The sequence below is a fragment of the Tachyglossus aculeatus genome, chromosome 11 (assembly GCF_015852505.1).
Source record: "Tachyglossus aculeatus isolate mTacAcu1 chromosome 11, mTacAcu1.pri, whole genome shotgun sequence".
NCBI classification, from domain to species: Eukaryota; Metazoa; Chordata; class Mammalia; order Monotremata; family Tachyglossidae; genus Tachyglossus; species Tachyglossus aculeatus.
The window spans coordinates 66398693-66419786 of record NC_052076.1 but is presented as its reverse complement, the minus strand read 5'-3'; the positions used below and the strand labels follow the sequence as shown (position 1 = coordinate 66419786).

The following is a 21094-nucleotide window of genomic DNA, read 5'->3' as shown; positions in this document are numbered from 1 at the left end:
AATTCACCCTCACTTACTTTAACTCCACCCTCTCTTCTGTCAAGCAACAATACTTCTCCATCTTTATCTACTCCCCTACCCATTGCCCCCACCGGATGTTTCAGACTTTTAATTCCCACCTCAAATCCAACGTCCTCACATGGGAACAGGCCATGCTGCTTCTCTTGTTGTTCCAATTTTATGTGTTTTCCCTTTTGTTTTCACTGAATTTATACTGTGCAACTCTGTTTCTCATCTGCCCACAGTAGGGGCTCGATAAATATGATTGACTGCTTTTACTTTTATTGCAAACTCCCAAGTGCTTAGTATGATGCTCTGCACACAGGAGGGAAATACGGATGATGATGCTGATGATCAAATTACCCTTCCTGTAATTATACGATCATGGAAAAGCAGAGGCCCCACTCTCGTGTCAAATGTGTCCAATTAAGTTAAGCTTAATTTTCATTTTGGGAGAGGAAACACAGATTCATGACCTTTCCCTCTTGTGAATGACACACAACTTTTCCCTTTCTAGAGGCACAGAAAACCTCTTCGCAATACATGAAAAGCCACATGTCTAGGGAATTGCTGAACAGATGATCTGCCCATTACAGAAAGAACTTAGAGGCTTTTAAGTTTCTAGGAGAGGTCACTGCTGCACTTTTCCATGCTATTTGGCAGTCATACTAATAGGCTTGCAGGAGCTTTGTATTTCCAGGTGTTGAAGAAAACTGTCTTTACACTTAAGTCTAAGAAACCTGGCTCTTTAGGCTGGTAGTGTTGATACATAATTTTCTCCCATTGTTTCAACCAAATAAATTGTTTCAAAAGAAATCAGAGTCAGGTTATGTTCAGAGAGACATAATTTTCAAGGAAGCCTCTGAAAAGCAACTAGTCTCCTCCTCCAAAACCTTTCTCAATATGGCCAGTTTCACACCTCAATGATTTACTTTGTACTGCTAAAGGTCCTCAGATAACAATGATAAATGCTATCATCATTATTATAACAATGGAGCTTTGCGCATGAAAAGTTAGGATTAAAAGAAAATATATACAACGAACCCCAAAGTCTAAACCTTTGTTTGGCCAAGTAGAGGGGAAAGGAAGAAATAAGAAACTGAGAAGAAGCATGGCTCAGTGGAAAGAGCACAGGCTTGGGAGTCAGAGGTTATATGGGTTCTCATCCCGACTCTGCCACTTGTCAGCCATGTAACTTTGGGCAAGTCACTTCACTTCTCTGTGCCTCAGTTACCTCATCTGCAAAATGGGGATTAGGACTGTGAGACCTATGTGGGACAACCTCATCACCTTGTATCCCCCCAGTGCTTAGAACAGTGCTTTGCACGTAGTAAGTGCTTAAATATCATCATCATCACCAAATAACTTTCTCATCTCCCTTTCTCAAGGAACGAAAGCCTCCCTTGGGCTACATCAGGGCACAAAGGGACTGCCTCGTATCTCCACAGTTCCATGGCAATTCCCTCTGCCCAAGGAAACTTCTCTAAGGCCTCCTAGGAGGTTCAAGGGGAATCCCATTTTTATTGATTTCAGACAGTGTGCTGCCCAATTAAGGGTTTATGTTCTTCCTACCACTTTGAGGGAACAAAGAAAGCAGGGTAGGTGAGGGTTATGCAGACCAGAAAGAGAAACTGAGGGAAGCAGTGTGGCCTTGAGGAAAGAGCAAGGGCCTCGGAGTCAGATGACCTAGGTTCTCATCCTGGCTCTGCCCACGTACCCATACTGTGTGGTCCAGTTGCTTAATTTCTCTATATCTCAGTTTGCTCAACTCTAAAATGGAGATTGAATATCTGTTCTCTCTCCTATTCCTAATACATGAGCCCCATGTGGGACAGGGACTCTGTCCGACCTGACTGATTTGTATCTAACCCAGAACTTACCGCAGTGCTTGACACATAGTAAGCGCTTAACAAATGTCATTAAAAAAAAAAAAGAGTAGGAGGCGGATGTGGTGGAAAAGCAGAGAACTTTCAGATGGGCGACTCCAGGATTCTGAGGCTTAACCCTCTTGATTAACTAAGGGAAATTAATTAAAACAGAGGAAAAAGGTCCAGAGAAGGAGGGAGAAGAAGAAGAGTACAAAGGTGAGGCCAAGCAGATCCTGAATGACCTTCTCTCCCATTTCCCTTAGTCTTACCTCTGGAAAATCTGGGAAAATTTGGGAAAAGGTGGATATCAATAAGAGGCAACAAAGCCAAACCAGTAAAGCATGGCCTGGGAATCAGGAACACCTGGGTTTTATCCCTGTCTCTGCCGCTTGTCTGCTGTGTGACCTCGGGCAAGTCACAATTTCCATATGCCTCGGTTACCTCATCTGTAAAATGAGGATTTCCCACCAGGAGCCCCATGTGGGATATAGGGTTAGTCCAGGCCAATTAGCTTGTATCTACCCTAGCGCTTAGTACACTGCCTGGCACATAGAAAGCGCTTAACAAATACCACACACCAAAACAGCAATCAGTCAATCACTGTATGCAGGGAGAGTAGAGTTGAGTTGGTATAGGAATGATTCCTGCCTCTAGAAGCTTACCATCTTGTGGGAAGAGCATCCTAGTGCACTCCAAAAGAGAAGAGAACCTCTTGTTCTAGCACCAGAGGAGAAGACGAGGCAAAGGCAGGAAGCAGGAGTAGGGCATTAAAAATTCTAAGACAGCATGGAAGAGGGGAGTGCGTGCTTATTATCTGCTGTGACTCTTTCTTTCGGGATTTGACAGGTAACGAGTGAGGTTGAAAATGTCTGGAAAAGGTCAGGCCAATTTGGCTGGGTAAGGAATAGAGATTTCCACAACAAATGCAGATTCACGCCCAATGTAATCTACCAAAAGAAAACAGAGATTGGACTCTGTGACAGAAGGAGAACGTAACAGCTTACCTATAAGCAAGTGCTAATGCCCAGGCACTTGCAGCACAGTAAAGGCTATCTTGCACCTTGGCTTTCCCATCATCACCACAGGTTTTGGTGGGAAAGAGACCAGTGGTTGGACTTTGGTACTGTAGAACTGTCGCCTTCACTGCAACAGAAAACCCAATCAATCAGTCAGTCAGTGGTATTTATGTGAGCGCTTACCATGTGTGGAACATTGGACTAGAAGCTTGGGAGAGTCCAATACAACAGAAGTAGCAGATATGTTCCCTGCCCAAAACAAGAATGAAACCCTGTCTCTGTTTAACTCCTTTAGTCAAGAGTGGCTTTATCCTTTTCTTAATCCACCCTGATTTCTTTGGGTATCCAAAGCAATATTCCAAGGGATTTGTCGAGATTTGTTAAGACCTAGCTCTCTGAGAAGTGAAAGACTTAATGCCACTCCAACAATAAGCAATTATTCATCCCAATCTACAAAAATAAGATTGACACTTTTCAACTTTTTATCATTTTAAAGAGATTCTAAGGAATTAGTCACTAGGTGGACAAAACTAGCTTTTTTTTTTTGAGTGATTCCTACAAAGGCCAATATTTTTTTTCCTGGGATCAATGCTCAATAAGAATCCATGAAGGACTACTGGAGCTTTTTGAAAAGGATCCCGGTTTTTCCACTTGCTTGTTGTGTGACCTTGGGCAATGTACTAAACTTCTCTGTACCTCAGTTTCCTCAACTGTGAAATGAGGATTAAATACCTAGTCTCTCTCCTACTTAGATTTTGGGACAGGGACTGTGTCCAACATAACTGACTTGTATCTATCCCCAGGGCTTGACACATAAGTGCTTAACAAATACAATAATGATAACAATAATTATAATAGAAATGAGTGGCAAATAACACATCTAAAGCAAGTCTATCACGAGCACTATTTTGAAACAGAGAAATCATTTTCGAGCCAAAGGGCTTTTAAGATTATGTGGGATAACAGATCACAACTAAATGAGTGAATTCGTTTCAACTTTGCTGGCCCATCCCCTCCTGGAATGCTGAGTTTATACCCCTTTCAAAATATGTGGAAAAACAAGCATAATAATAATAATAATAGTAATAATTATAATAATTATACTAATAGTATTTAAGTGTTTACTATGTGCCAGACACTGTCTAAGCACTGAAGTGGATACAAGCAAATTGAATTGGACAAAGTTCCTGTCCCATGTGGGGCTCACAGTTTCAATCCCCATTTTACAGAGGGAAAACTGAGGCCCATAGAAATTAAGTGACTTGCCCAAGGTCACACAGCAGACAAGTGGCATAGCCGGGATTAGAACCCATGACCTTCTGACTACCAAGGCCCAGGATCTATCCACTTTGCCACTCTGCTCCCTCAACATTAACATTCCAAAAATCAATGGCCCTCACAGTTAAAAATTTAACACGACTATGCTGGCCTTTAAAAATCTTAACTGTGGAATTTGGTAAATGCTTGCTCTGTGTCAAGCACTGTAATAAGTACTGAGGTAGATATAAGATAAACAAGTTGGACACGGTCCTTGCCCCACGTGGAGCTCACAGTCTATGTAGTATGGAGAACAGGCACTGAATCCCCATTTTACAGATGAGGAGACTGAGAGAGAGTGAAGGGCAGCCAAGCTGCAGAGCCAGGATTAGATACCAGGTCCGTGATCCTTCAAATAGGATTCTTAAGCTTCTTAAAACATCCAGGAAAAACAACCTATCTCAAAGCATGCAGTGGAAGATTAGTTCAGTATTACTTTTCCACTAAGGCAACTAATCAGCTTCAATTGAAAATTGTGGGGTAGACAAGTGGCAAATGGTAGCAGAGACTTGCCACTGCCATTGCCAACTACTAAGAGAAAATTGAACTGCCACCTACTCCGTAGGGAAGGCAAAACAAATGAACCAACAAAACCATAAAACACCACCAGATAAAGTAAGGGTCTGGAAATGTGTTCATGTAAGGTGACATACAAACAGGAGCACTGTGTCCCTATTTTGCAGACCAAAATACTGGTTTTGGTATATTATGCAGAACAGGCGCATTATCACATGCTCACACTTAAGCACTGAATCCTATCAGTGTGACTTTCTCCAAAGCATAAATCATTCTGAAGCACTTTTTGCTTTTCAACAAGGAACATTGAAAAAATGGGAGAATAAATATGTTTTAAATAGCTTGTCCCAATTCATCCAGCCTTTTCTTTTATTTTCTTTCCAATGTTTTTCACTGCTTGAAATTGTATCAAACCCAGTTAAACCTAGATTCTTTTATCTAAACAGATTTTGTAGGGTTAGTAGATTCCCTTATGAGATCTCAGCCAAGCAATCTTTTTCTTTCCTTTTTAGATTGAATTGAATTCAACTGGTTAGAAGGAAATAAAGCACCTACCTGTAAGGGAATCATCAAATAAAGTCCAGGGGAGCTAAACTCACATCTGGCAAAGAACGTGGCTTGGCTGAGGCTCCAATTCATCCATAGATAAGGGAGAGAGTGGATTGTGAACTCTTTCAACTGTGCTTGTGACTGGGGAACTTTCCTGAAACTTACAATGTGAGCTTTTTTTGCAGTCCAAACAAACAAACCTGGTATGGGATTTAGCGCTTAAGTGTGAACGCGTGATAATTCTCCTGTTTGGCATAATATACCAAGACCGGTACTTTGGTCTGGAAAATAGGGACACGGCAAACAAAACAGCCAGTTGCCCACATTAATGCCCTGAAATAATATGGAAAAAGAGTTACAGTAAAGTAACTACAAAAACTAATTCTCTAATGTGCTTACCAATTCGGTAGTAATGATCCAGTTTATCCCACAGAGTTTCATCCTCTGGCCTCCGGAGATCAATACTCTTGAGAGGTTCATAAACTGAGCCTAAAGAAAATGTCAAAAGTTATCATCCCAAGTTCAATAATGAAAATACTGGTAAAAGCATTGATGCAAAGCCATTAACACTGATGCAAAGCCATTAAGCACCCTGTGCCCATTTTCTTCTCATCTTTATAAATAAGTCACCAATTTCCAGTATAACTCATCTGCTACCGTAGTCAACCAAAACACTTCCTGTGCAGACACCAGCTAAGAGTCTGCCTAATCAACTTGCATCCTGCTGTTCCCTCTGTGGCTGAAAGGCCAAGGGCCAGAAAGGGAGCCTCTCTGGGAAGCTTTAGCCGGAATATTCAGAGAGACTGGTGAGCGACTTGGTTTTGGGAAGCCAGGGAGAGAACGGCAGAGCTGATTACTCTGCAGCTGGGCCTCTCGCCCCCAAACCCTGTCAGTGACCCCGTCTGAGGACCTGGGTTGCATCAGGGGTCGTGGGGAGCCCTCGGTGACTTCCATTCATTCATTCAAATTCTGCCCTTTCCTCCCTCACCTCTCGAACTGGAGATTTCCTGAGCCAGCCGGGAACTGGACACTGATCTGTCTCCGGGTCTTGCCCTAGGCTTCCCTGGACTAGCTTTCTCTCCAGTCACCACCCCAACCCTGGCTTCCTCTGCCCTTGCCACAGTTTCCCTCTTCCTCCCATCCATCTTGCCCTGGTGCAGGACTCTCTTTGTCAGGAAAGGCGATCGGTTGGGGCTGTAGTGTCCCCGAAATGTCCCCAAATTTCACGCTAGAAAACCTTGTATCAGCTAAATATTTTCTAGATTTCATTTTAGGAAGACATCTCTTTATCTTAAATTCAAACAATGTAGCCCTCCTCTCCACTTGGTTCTGTTCTAGAAAACTAAAGTTGAAAGGGGAAGTTTTAAAAAAACCCAACACAGGAGATGATAAAAATATTCCAAGTTGATATTCTGTGTTGGCATTTGGTCCTTTCACCTAATTTCTTGGATTCCAAGCAAGGATAAAGCCCGCCTCTCTGCTACATGCATTTCTACCAGGAAATGCCTTTGGAGCACTGTTGTTGAAAATTTCAGAATACTCAATAATAATGTTGATTTGCCACAAAATGGAAACAAGATTGTACAAAACTGCTATACTTTTCACTTTCCGTTGACTGCTACGCTTTTCACTCTCCTGTTGAATGGAGAGAATTCATTTAAATGTTCTGTCACAAGTCGAAGTACCATATCACTTCATATTAAAAGCACTCCAAAATACCACAAAAATCTTTGGGTCACAATTCACCTCGAGTTCAAGTAATGGCCTGTCTACAATCTAACATAACATAACCCCAGTGAACCTGCAATTTAAGAAGAAAAATCAATCTTATGTCTAGATGTATAAAAAGCTTCTCTAGCAAAGAAAATAAGGTTTTTCGACTTGCGTACCTAGCCACTGACAGCAAGCAAAGAGCTACACAACTTTACAACTGACCCAACATCTTCTGTTGTATGGCTGGATAATTTGTAGGAAATACCTCTTCCACATTCACCCTCAAATTTTCCCAGTTAAATTCTCTATTGAGGACTATCAGACACTCTGTAATAAAGGTTAGCATGTTATAACTAAAAACTGTAACTCACAATGATGAATAAAAGTATATTTGCTGATGCTATTGTAAAGAGTCCCAACAGTCACTAAAAAAATGATTTCTCAATTCAGTGATATTGCTGAGGTACTAATCAATATTTTCTACACTTAGAATGAAATCCCACAGGGCATTCAGTACTAACTTGCAAGATGAACTTTAATTTACTTTACCGACCATCATGGAATTGTGTCTTTATAAAACTGTTTCTTATAGTTAAACTTAAAGTAAGTCACTCTGATGGTGGTGAATACAGAGATGAAATTTCAGGTAACATAATCAATGAAAATATTTTTTCATGAAAGTAAGATACTTGGTGACAGGAGCGAAAGAAGGCAGTCAGTGGAGAATTAAAATGCCAAAGGGAAACAAAATGAAGAAGAGCTACCAATAATTAAGATTGAAATAAAGTGACTTATATGAAGAACTTAAGAGGAAAAATGATCGATTATTGGAGAATTCATTCATTCATTCAATCATACTTATTGAGTGCTTACTGTGTGCAGAGCACTGTCCTAAGCATTCAGAAAGTACAATTCAGTAATAGAGACAATCCCTGCCCACACAAGGCTTACAGTCTAGATAGGAAAGTGTGGGGCTCGATATTCACACCTATGCCCCTGAGGAACTGAGTGATGATGAGACCTGGAGAGGAAAAAAGGACCATGTCCCAATAAGGTAGAGTCAAAATGTTAATTAGAGTATTAAGTAACTGAAGCTTAATAAACTTTAATATGCTACTGAAAGATGCTGCTTTTAGGTTAACACCACCAATGAGTTCCCCAAGCCTTCTCCCACTCTTTCAACACCCATATTCAGCCCATCACTGAACCCTGTAGGCTCTTCTCCTAAAATATATCTGGAATCCACACCTTCCTTTCCACCCAAAATGGCACCACCCTGGTCCAGGCCACTTGTCATAACACAATTTGACTACTGAATCGGTCTCCTCGTTAACCTCATTGCATTCTCTGGGTCTCTCCTCTTCCTAGCCTACACTTCACTCTTGCGAGATCAGGTTTTAAAAACACTGTTTTCCTTTGCCCTCACAGTGACTTTCTCTTAAGCAGTAAAAAGGCTCTTTGATAGCACACTAAGACAAGAGGGAGCCTGGATGAATGCCACTCCTCAAATTCCTCTCCACATCAAGCAGAAACTCTTCATCACTGGCTCTAAGGTCAGCTTAGAAAGCTGAGAGCCATCAGCTGAAAGCCATCAGCTTTCTCCCTTTTTTTGGGGTATTTGTTAAGTACTTACTATGTGCCAGACACCTCATTAAAGTGCTGGGTAGTTACAAGGTAATCAGATGGACCTAGCTGGGGAACCACTGTGGCTCAGTGGAAAGAGCACAGGCTTGGGAGTGAGAGGTCATGGGTTTGAATCCCAGCTCTGCTACTTGTCAGCTGTGTGACCTTGGGCAAGTCACTTCTCTGGGCCTCAGTTCCCTCATCTGTAAAATGGGGACTAAGACTGTGAGCCCCACGTGGGACAACCTTGATCACCTTGTATTCCCCCCCCAGCGCTTAGAACAGTGCTCGGCACATAGTAAGCGCTTAACAAATATCACCTAGCCCCTGTCCCATATGGAGCTCACGGTTTCAATCCCCATTTTACAGACAGAGTAACTGAGGCACAGAAGTAAAGTGAGTTGCCCAAGGCCGCAGAGCAGATGAGTGGTAGAGCCGGCATTAGAACCCAGGTCCTGCTGACTTCCAGGGCTGCGCCCTATCCACTAGGCCATCCTGCTTATCCTTGCTCCTCTCCCACTTCACCTCAGCTCGCATCATCATCATCATCATCATCATCAATCATATTTATTGAGCGCTTACTATGTGCAGAGCACTGTACTAAGCGCTTGGGAAATACAAATTGGCAACATATAGAGACAGTCCCTACCCAACAGTGGGCTCACAGTCTAAAAGACTGCATGCTTTGCTAGTCTCAAGGCAACCTAGTCACAATGCCCCATTCTCATCTCTCTTGCCCCCAACAAGCAGCTCACATACTCCCTTCTGCCTAGAATGCCCTCCCTTTTCATATCTGACGGACCCTATTTTGAAAGCCCTCCCGATATCATGTCTCCCCCAGGAAGCCTTCCCTGATTAATCTCTTTTATTTCCCCTACCTCTATCACAGACTGACCCGTGTCACCTCAGGGTACTCACACTCCACCATGAGCAATTATCTTTACACCCTAGTGCTTCCCCTCCATCATTTATTTTCGTGCCTGTGTCACCTCCTTGAGGGCGGGGATCATGCCCACCAGGCTCCATCCCTGCAGGAGGAAGAGCTGGGACTGTGATGGTGAGTGGCAGGCAGGTTTGGGAAGGCAGTAGAAAAGATCTGGGGCTGGTGACCAGGTTTTCCTCAAGGTGACTTCCACCGCAGTCCCACTGGTTTAGGAAGAGGGGCTATAATAAAGGGAGAGAATTTCGTTTCATTGGGGTGTGCAAAATTGAGTCAAATAGCTTTGACACTGTGAGGATTTTCACTAATCTTTCACGGCACTTGTGTAAAAATGCCATAATGTGAATTTTTCCAAATGTGGTGCTTAATTGGGTACTATTCATTAATTCACTGATCATTATGAGGGAAAAAATATATAAAATAAAAGCATGTTTACAAACTTTAGATTAATACAATTGGAAAATTGTTTTATAAAAGAATATTGGAGTGATTGTAAATGATGGCAAACCACTGTGGAAAGAGCATGGGCTTGGGAGTCAGAGGTCATGGGTTTGAATCCCAGCTCTGCTACTTGTCAGCTGTGTGACCTTGGGCAAGTCAACTTCTCTCGGCCTCAGTTCCCTCATCTGTAAAATGGGGACTAAGACTGTGAGCCACTAAGACTGTGAGCCCCACGTGGGACAACCTTGATCACCTTGCATTCCCCCACCCCCCAAACCTTTTACCCTTGAAAGCTGTACGTATATTTAAAATTCTCTTAAAGGGTATACTGGGTATTCCAGGAAAAATACACAGCAAATCATGAGGTTGATCCTGTTTTTATAAAACAAAATCAATATGGTGGTGGGTTAGAAGGTATAACAAACCTGTCCTGAGGGAAAGACGAGGAATTTCAAAGTTTAAAAGCTTCAGACAGTCACAAACGTCTATAGCTATCAAGCTACTAGAAAACTTAATAGTAAAAGAGTCATTTACATTTTTAAAAATAAGTTTATTTTAAAAACTACTAGTTCCTTAATCATTATATTATTATTAAAATATTTACTAAGCAATTATTAGGTGTCAATAACTGTTCTAGGTGAAGGAGTAGATGCAAGTTAATCATGTTGGACACAGTCCCTGTCCCACTGGGGGCTCACTGTTTAAGTAGGAAGGAGTAAAGGCATTTTATAGATAAGGAAACTGAGGCCCAGAGAAGTTCCATGCCTTGCCCAAGGTTACAGAGCAAGGATTAGAACCCAGGTTTCCGACTCCCAAGCTCTTGTTCTTCTCTCTAGGCAATGCTGCTTCTTAATACTCTTTAAGAGCCACCTAAGATTGCTTAACTTTTAGCATGGTAAGATTTATCCATTATGAAGGCCCAATATAATATTTTGCATTTAATGTTCCAATAGTTATACTCTTCCCTATTAGACACTTTCATTCTTAGGGATAAGGTATACCATATACTTCTCTCTGAAGTGCTTTAAGTGAGAAATTTTAAAATGAATACAGATCACTAAGGGTAAGAATGCCCAACCACCTCAAATGAAATTAATATGATTGGAAACTTGTTTCATAAAAGAAACTTGGGAGTGAGTGCAAATGATCGTTTGAAAGATATAAGCATATTGAAAATTATTTTAAAGGACGTGCTGGGTATTCCATGAAAAACTACCCAGCAAATCAGTTGATCCAGTTTTTATAAAACAAAACCAATATGGTGTTGGGTTAGAAGGAATAACAAATTTGTTATTGAAGGAAAGATTAGGAATTTCAAAAGCTACCATGCTCTAATGAACTTTAAAAAAAATCTTATTTGAGAAAACTATACACATTACAACTTATAGCACTGTTTGGGTGACGTGGCATTCAGCCCAATTACATCATCTGCTTGTTCTTGGAAACGGGAGGAAAGAATCAAATTGATTTCCAATATGATCAAAGACTATAGGGCATCCACTTATATCTTAAATAATACTCACACTTTTTATGTTGCAATGTTAACAGCATTAAAATCCTTGCCTACGGCTATATTGACTATAAAGATTCACTCTCCCTGATACTTGATGGTGATTGTGTTTCTTTCTTAAAAGTACCAAGCTGAAGTAAACAGTATACTCTATCTTGGAATAATATGACCAAAACTTGTCAATACAGAAGTGTTGCCCAAGTAAAGAATCAATCTGTCCACCATCTGCTTTTTATTAACACTTCAGTAAACTTTGGGATTCAGTGAGACGAGGTTCATCAATTCTAATTATTGTACTACTGGAAACTATGAAGTCAATTAATGCTGAATAACTACTTGTACAGAAAATGATTTAAGTGGACGTGTTAAGCAATTACTATTTTAAAAGTTAGGAACAAAACAGGCTAACAGATTCCGACAAGCACACTGGGGTTCACTGAACACATGCTAATGATGAGCTTCTGAGTTCTTCAACATTTCATCTCAGTGAGCTCCCCATTTCCCCCAGTGCCAAAGCTAAAATGATACAATAATCCACATGGTAATTTTCATATAATTCACAAAGAGACTGCATAGTCCATTTTCAGGCTATTTCAAAATGAAATTTGATCATATCTCCCCTGAAGGATATCATTTTTTTTTTATTTTTCTTGATTCCTCGACTCCTCCCGATAGTAAACGACCTACAGCTTTGATATCAGAAAAGAATAGTTGGGGAGGGGCAGGAGGATGGCAGAGTGTTGAGAATCTCCAGAAGCGTTTGCCAGGGTCAAATGAATCAGCTAGGGCACATGATGGAAAAAGCCAGTCTCAACTGTCCCTCCAACCTCTCCTGTCCAACCCACTCATTCTCTGCAGTCGGGCAAAGTTGCTTATTATCCATATGCTTACTGGCCTGGTTGCCTGCATTTAATAATAATAATAATAATAATAATAATAATAATAATAATAATAATGGCATTTATTAAGCGTTTACTATGTGCAAAGTACTGTTCTAAGCGCTGGGGAGGTTACAAGGTGATCAGGTTGTCCCACGGGGGGCTCACAGTTTTAATCCCCATTTTTACAGATGAGGTAAGTGAGGCCCAGAGAAGTTAAGTGATTTGCCCAAAGTCACACAGCTGACAAGTGGCGGAGCCGGGATTTGAACCCATGACCTTTGACTCCAAAGCCCGGGCTCTTTCCACAGAGCCACCCTGCTTCTCTTATTTCTTATTTCTGAAACAACTCTGCTCTGTCTCTCCAATGGGCTATAATCTCAAAGACTAACTCTTCTGAGAAGCCCATCAGTACTAAAGATGTGTTGGGACTTCGTCTGCTTCCTCCAAATAAGCGTGGTTATTTTAATACCTACTCTGGAAAATAGAAATGGGTCCACCAACTCTGTTGTATTGCACTCTCCCAAGCGTTTTGTACAGTGCACTGCACACAATAACCATTCAGTAAATACCACTGATGATATGAGAAGCAGGCTTAATGGAAAGAGCAAGAACCTGGCAGTCAGAGGACCTGGGTTCTAATCCCAGCTCTGCCAAGTACCTGCTGTGTGACCTTGGGTATGTCATTTAACTTCTCTGTGCCTCAGTTCCCTCATCTGTAAAATGAGGATTCAATACCTGTTTCCCCCTCCTACTAAGACTGTGAACCCCATGCGAGGCCTGATGATCTTGCGAGCTAGACTGTGAGCTCACTGTGGGGAGGGAACATGTCTGTTGTATTGTACTCTCTTGGTGTTTAGTGCAGTGCTTTGCACACAGTAAGTGCTCAATAGATACGACTGAATGAATGAATCTTGTATCTACCCCAGCGCTTAAAACCATGCTCAGCATCTAGTAAGGGCTTAATGAATACCATAATGATAAGACGATAGTACAACAATTCATCTCTGGAAGTGTCTTTAAGGACAACAGTAAAAAAAAAAATGGTTTTATTTTTATTTTTTCTGTTAGTTCCCAGATTGCACATCACTTTCTCAAAAAATAGAAATTAGGAACTAAGCACTAGTTTACATACATTTAAAACAAGACCAGGAAAATGTCAATTTTAACTGTTTGAGGGGGAAGAGGAGGAATAAATCATCTGCCACATGTAATCCACAGTGTCTAAATTCTTCTATGTTACTTCTCGTATCCTCCCCTTCCTCTCCATCCTTAGAGGTACCCCTGGGACAAACCTCATCACCTAGATGGCACATGGCATTGTAACTAGTTTTCCTGATTCCAGGCTCTCCCTTCCTCAATCCATCCTATGCTTTACTGCCAGGATCATTTGCCTAAGACACCACTCAGAACATACCCTTCCACTCCTCTAAAACGTCCAATAGCCACATAACTCTCTTTTCAACCAAACTCCAGAAATTTTGAAGTAATTGTTCCTTGTTCTTTCACTACACCCCAGCTCGTATTCTGGATTTTTCCCACGCTAACCTTTTAATTATAACTTCTACTTGGCTCTCTGGTCTCCAGACCATTGTGTAACTTACTTGGACTTCCTCTCTTTTTGAATTCACCAAAATATACCCTTCTCCACCTACAAAACCCTCTTAAGAAGTCACTCCTCCAAAACCCTTTCTCTGCCTAATCCTTAGTACCCTGGCCATGTCATCCTATCAGTTACCCTAAGCATTTATGCATAGATTTGTTTATTTATTCCACTTATTCATCTTTTGCTTACTTTTAGTGTAACAAATCACATCTATGCCTTTCCTCTTGTTCCCACCGAATGCAATTGGTCTCTCCCTTTTTGAGGGCAGAGACAAGTCTTCTCTTTTTATTACAACCTTCCAAGAATTTTGCAAAGGTCTCTGCACACAGCTATTCAATAAATATGATGAAATGTATGAATTGGATAGATTGGAATATCCACAGCCAACACAACCAAAGTAAAATGGATTATTTTTATTTTACAAAAGTATTCATTTATACTTTTCCTCCTTTGGTGAAGGAAATGAGGTCCAGTTTCAGAAGCAGCATGGTATAGTTGCTAGAGCAGGGGCCTGAAAATCAGAAGGTCATGGGTTCTAATCCTAGCTCTGCCACTTGTCTGCTGTGTGACCTTGGGCAAGTCATTTCACTTCTCTGGGCTTCAGTTATCTCATCTGTAAAATGGGGATTCAGATTGTGAGCCCCATGTGGGACAGGGACTGTGTCCAACCCCATCTGCTTGTATCTACCCCAGTGCTTACTACAGCACCTCGCACATAGTTAAGCGCTTAACAAATACCATTATTATTATTATTATTGTTATTATTATTATTATTGAGACTACTCCAAAAGACGGTGTCATTAAATAAAAAATATAAAATTGCAAGCATGACAATGACAACTCCTCACCAACTAAAGGCTGACTTCCATTCTATCTAACCTGTCTGGATAATGTTTAAAGGCCACAAAACCAATACAGGTTGCATTTTTAATAAAAAGGCATTACTTCTTCCATTGACCTTTATAAAAGAATACGGTCTACAAAATCTACTCATGCTGGCATCTTGTGTGTTGACTTTATGCACTCAACTCCCTTGATTCTTTAGCTCCTTTCTTTACATACCCAAAAGATATCTTTTTGTAATGTTCACAACACATTAATGTGACAATACACTGTAAGAGGCAATTCACAGGTAAATAATCTGCTACAAAATAATACAACCCAAATGATCCTGAATTCATCTCTCATTCAACCAGAACATTCAGTCTGTCACAAACTCCTTCCCAGTTCTACCTTCACAAAAACCACTAAAATCCGCTCGTTCTTCTCCATCCAAATGCGTATTTCCCCCCTTGATAACCGCATCAGTCTCCTCACTGGCCTCCCTGCCTCCTGTTTTTCCCACCTCCAGTCCATACTTCACTTTGCTTGCCCAAATCATTTTCCTGAAAAATCTTTCACTCGCCATTTCTCCCCGCTCCTCAAAAACCTCCAGTGGTTGCCAATCCACCTACGCATCAAACAGAAACTCCCTACCGTTTGGCTTTAAGGCTCTCAGCTCTTTTCCCTCCTATCTTACCCCACTCATTTCCTACTACAACTCAGCAAACTCAGCCAGCAAACTTCACTCATCTGATGCCGATCTGCTCTCTGTACCTCAATCTCGTCTCTCCCACCCCTAACTCCTTATCCATGCCTCTGTCCTGGGACTTCCTCCTGCTTCGTAACTATCCCCATCTTCAAAAAGAACCTAAAAAACGCATCTCCTTCAAAAGGCCATCTCTGACCAAACCCTCATTGCCCCTCCGCTCTGTGTCACCTATGTACCTGGCTGCCTACCAACTCTAGCGTTCTGTACTTTCCCAAGCACTTAGTTCAGTGCACACAGCGCTCAGTAAATACCACGGATACGTACCGTCGATCTCCCTCTTTAAAGAAAGTGTTGTCTATGCAGTACGTATTATAAATTATTTACTTATATTGATGTCTGTCTCCTCCTCAATATCATAAGCTCATTGCGGAAAGGGAATACGTCTATCAACTCTGCTGCACTGTAATCTCCCAAGGGTACAGTGCTCTGCACTCAGTAAGAACCCAATAAATACGATCGATGGTGATGTGGATATTCAAAACTGGGCTTTCTATGATGCAGTTTCATCAGAAACCCTAAGCTAGTCATTCATTCAATCATTTATTGAGTGCTTACTGTGTGCACAGCACTGTACTAAGCGCGTGGAAAGTACAATTTGGCCACATATATAGACAGTCCCTACCCAACAACGGGCTCACAGTCTAGAAGGGGGAGACAGACAGCCAAACAAAACAAGTAGACAGGTGTCAATACCATCAAATAAATAGAATTATAGATATATATACACAGATATGTCACATAATGATCCTATCAGTACCTTTTTAATACTAATTAATTAAATCCATTAGCTTCATTTTGTCAAAAAGCAGCAATATGTTTAATTTGACTATAACATTAATTACTTCTAATTTATAAAGTTTAGAAACACTTGTGCAGGCAATATAAATACAAGTAGAGCCCTGATTGTTAACTGGAAAAATCATATTGAACAGGGGATTATCAAATTAAGCTCATAGTTGGGACAAAATCATTCACCAAGAGAATTGGAAATCATTCTGAAAACTTTACATTAGTCACGTTCTAAAGGCAGAAAAAGTTATCAATAAGATTTGCTCTTTCAATTAATTGCTCAGTTATAACAATTTCCCCGCTTTTTAGGTAAGGATTTTATGTCAGCCTCCCTAGTTTATCAGCATTTTCTCTGGGCTCCCTGCATGCAGCATCTCTCCAACCCCTATCTATACTCCACAGTATTGCATCAATCATTTTTATTATCATTAATGTTATTAATAATAACAATAATAATTGTATTTGTTGAGCATTTACTATGTGCCAGGCACTGTACTAGTAAAGCACTGGGGTAGATACAAGCAAATGGGGTTGGACACAGTTCCTGTCCCATGTGGGGCTCACAGTCTCAATCCCCACTTTACAGAGAGGTAACTGAAGCCCAGAGAAGTGAAGTGACTTGTCCAAGGTCACAAAGCAGACAAGCAGTGGACCCAGGATTAGAACCCATGACCTTCCGACTCCCAGGCTCGTGCTCTAAGCACTACGCCAGGCTGCTTATATTTGCTAAGCACTTACTATGTGTCAGGCACTGCTCTAAACCTTGGGGTAGATACAAGTTAATCAGGTTGGACGCAGTCCTTGTCCCACGTGGGGCTTGCAATCTAAGGAGGATGGGGAATGAGTATTAAATCCTCCAATTACAGGTGAGAAAACTGAGGCACAGAGAAATTAAGTGACTTGCCTAAGCAACTGATGGAGCCGGGAATCGAACCTAGGTCCTCTGATTCCCAGGCTCATGTTCTTTGTGCTAAGCCATGATGTTTCTGAAGTGTTTGAGCCCACCACTGGGAAGGGACCGTCTCTATATGTTGCCAACTTGTACGTCCCAAGCGCTTAGTACAGTGCTCTGCACACAGTAAGTGCTCAATAAATACGATTGATTGATTGATTGCTTAGTACACATCCCTTCACTTCTCAAAATTTTCATCCAGCTTCCTGTCACGTCTCATTCTGCCGCTCTCTTTACGTAACCGCTATTCAGAACTTATCTTTCCACCCAAACCGTTTTCCCCATCACTGTAGACAATACCACTACCCTTCCTATCTCACAAGCCTGTAACCTTGGCATTATCCTCAACTCATCGCTTTCAACCCAAATATTCAATCTGTCACCAGATCCTGCCGGTTCTTCCTTCACAACATTGTTAAAAACACCTTTTCCATCTACTCGCTCTACTTCGATCTCATCTCTCTCACTGGCAGTCCCTTGCCCACATCCGACCTCTGGCCTGAAACTCCCTTTCCTTTCAAATACGACAGGCCACCACTCTGTCCGCCTTCAAAGCCTTATTAGAATAACATCTCCTCCAAGAGGCCTTCCCTGATTAAGCCACTTTTTCTTTTACTCCCTCTTTCTTCCAAGTCGCCTATGCCTGTAATTGATTTATTTCAATAACTTTTCTCCTGTAGACTGTAGGCTTCTTGTGGGCAGGGAGCATGTCTATCAATTCCATTTTATTGTGCTCCCCCAAGTGCTTATTACGGTGTTCCGCACACAGTAAATGATCAATAAATATCATTGATTGATCGACTGAGAGGCACGGCTGCAGATGCTGGCAACCAGACGAAAATGGTGCTAGGGCCGGAGCCGAGTGCTCTGCACGCAGTAAGCACTCAATAAATACAACTGAATGAATTGAATGAATGAGTGCTTTACCTCGCCAGGGCCGGCCTGGGCAGGGATATGACAGCTATCATGACTACACTATTTCCATAGCAGAAAAGCTACTTGCCAAACTTTTTCTTTTACGAGAACCTAGTTCTGACTCATACTGGGCACCTTCTCTCACTGGTTGCCTAAGAATATCAACGAGACCATTACTGGATCAAATCAATTGTCCATTCAGCCTGGTAGTCTGTCTCTGACAGAAGCAATAAAAAGCTTACAGGAATAACCTAACAGTTGCCCTCATTGACCATTCTGGTTCTGGCTGTTGCATTAAACCCCCCTCTAGATCCCTACTTTTAATCAACTTTCCCTTCTAGATCCCTACTTTTCCCTGTAGAATGCAATTAAACATGCCACTTCAGGTGGCTCAATCAAGAATTTTAGGATTCCATCAGTTTCGCAAAGACCCGGGGGCAGAGGCCCCAAATAACTGTGGCATTTGTTACATGTTTACTGTGTCAAGCACTGTTCTTAACGCTGGGGTAGATACAAAGTAATCAGATTGGACACAGTTCCTGTCCCACATGGGGCTCACTGTCTTTATCCCCATTTTACAGATGAGAGAAGTGAGGCACAGAGAAGTTAAGTGATTCGCCCAAGGTTACACAGGAGATACGTGGCAGAGCCGGGATGACAACCCAGGTCCTCTGACCCCCAGGCCTGTGCTCTTTCCCCTTGGTCAAGTTGTTTCCCAAGCCAATAAATCCTGCTTTCAGTAGGGTGCCACACGGGAACCCACCCATCCTGATGGACGCATCCCAGAAGCAGCAGCAGGGATGTGCCCCAGTGCAGTCTAGAGAAAGTAATATGGGCCTGGAAGCCAGAGGACCTGGGTTCTAATCTCTTCTAGACTGTGAGCCCACTTTTGGGTAGGGACCGTCTCTATATGCTGCCAACTTGTACTTCCCAAGCGCTTGGTACACTGCTCTGCACACAGTAAGCGCTCAACAAATACGATTGATTCTAATCACCACTTACTGCTGTGTGACCTTGGGCAAATCGCTTCATTTCTTCGTGCCTTAGTTACGTAATCTGTAAAAATGCAGTCTTCCTCCCTTAGACTATGAGCCCAATCTGCCAGGGAACGTGTCTACTAACTCTGCTGTATTGTACTCTCCCAAGTGCTTAGTACAGTGCTCTGCCCACTGTAAGCGCTCAATAAATACAATTGATTGATTAATATTGTATCTACCCCAGCTCTTAGTTCACACTTGACATTAGTAAGCACTTGAATACATTATTGTTATCATTATTAATTAGCGGAGTGGAATTTCTTCCTTAGCAGAAGCAGTCTCTGCATCCACCCAACTCCTAGAGTTCCTAGTGCAGCCTGGGATTCTCGCAATATTTCTAGAAGATTTGATGGTGCTGGGGACAGCTCAACATCTGTGCTCTGGGAACCCTCACTTCTACCACCTGGAATGCAATCAATCAATCATATTTATTGAGCGCTTACTGTGTGCAGAGCACTGTACTAAGCGCTTGGGAAGTACTAGTTGGCAACATATAGAGACAGTCCCTACCCAACAGTGGGCTCACAGAATGCAGTGGTGGGCAGTGCAAGAATGGAGTTTCTCTTGCCCTAGCAGCAGCTGGAGATGCTCCTTCCCCTCCTTCCCTCCCCACAGCACTTGCAGCACTTGTATATATTTGTACAGATTTATTACCTTATTTTACTTGTACATATTTACTACTCTATTTTGTTAATGATGTGCATATAGTTATAATTCTACTTATCCTGATGGTTTTGACACCTGTCTACATGCTTTGTTTTGTTGTCTGTCTCCCCCTTCTAGACTGTGAGCCTGTTGTTGGGTAGGGACTGTCTCTATATGTTGCCGACTTGTAGTTCCCAAGCGCTTAGTACAGCGCTCTGCACACAGTAAGCGCTCAATAAATACGATTGAATGAATGAATGAATGAATGAAGGCCCCTTCCGCTTTCCCCCTTCATTCACCTCTACCCTTCAACCTCATTCCCTTAGACCCTATGCCCAATGCACCAACGCTGATCATAATTCAGGTCATCTTACTCCAGTTCTCAAAAGTGACACCACTGACAGGGAAAATATGTGGGAATTTATTCAAATGTGCCTTGAATCTGTTAATATTCTCACCCTCTGCCACTACCTGTGGTTACAAAAGCCACAGACGTATTTATCACCTGCTTCATAAAGAACTATTTTTTGTTTGTTTGTTTTAAATCTACCCTACTTAGGCTTCAAAGGGTACCCTTTTGTTCTGTTGCTGTGGGATTTACTAACAACTTCCTCTCAGCCTCTGTCTTTCAAGATGTGTACATGCTAATCTTCTCAGCCTCCCCACCTACACCAAAGCTTCTCCATCCCCTGATAATCTTGCCTGGACTTCTCTCAGTTGCCCTGTACTTTGTGAACCCAATACCTGTTCACCTTGCCCTATGCTTTCTCCAGCTCTACGGCCTTCCGAAGATGAAGTGATCAGAACTACCAAGTTACAAGGCAATCAGGTCGGGCACAGCGCCTGTCCTAAATGGTGATCCCCAATGGGTAATAAATCCCCATGTTACTGATGAGGTAACTGAGGCACGGGGAAGTTACATGATCTGCCCAAGGTCCCAGAGCAGGCAAGTGGCGGAGGCTGGATTAGAATCCAAGTCCTCCAACCCCTAGGCCAGGTTCTTTGGTGTACTGTGGCTTTTTGTTAGAACAAAATTGGGCCTTTTGTTTAGTTTTCCAACCTTCCTCTGATAATATAGCCCAGCTTTTTGCCTGCTGCTGTACACATATCTCAAAATTCTGAAAACCAAAGAAAGAGCACAGTTTGGAGCAAATTGGAGAGCAGAAGAAAGGCTAAGGCTGCTGCCAG

The 21094-nt window shown here is 41.9% G+C and overlaps 1 protein-coding gene across 3 annotated transcripts in view; it reads right to left on the bottom strand.

Moving 5' to 3' along the window:
* The window catches only part of PHKB (phosphorylase kinase regulatory subunit beta), a 261142-nt gene that overhangs the window by 196805 nt on the left and 43243 nt on the right, over window positions 1–21094 (bottom strand). For all 3 annotated transcript variants that reach the window (XM_038753617.1, XM_038753619.1, XM_038753618.1), the window contains 2 exons: window positions 5666–5755; window positions 2873–3011 (listed from right to left, as the gene is read on the bottom strand). In XM_038753617.1, the coding sequence (XP_038609545.1) occupies window positions 2873–3011; window positions 5666–5755 (229 nt within the window). The remainder of the gene's footprint in view (window positions 1–2872; window positions 3012–5665; window positions 5756–21094) is intronic.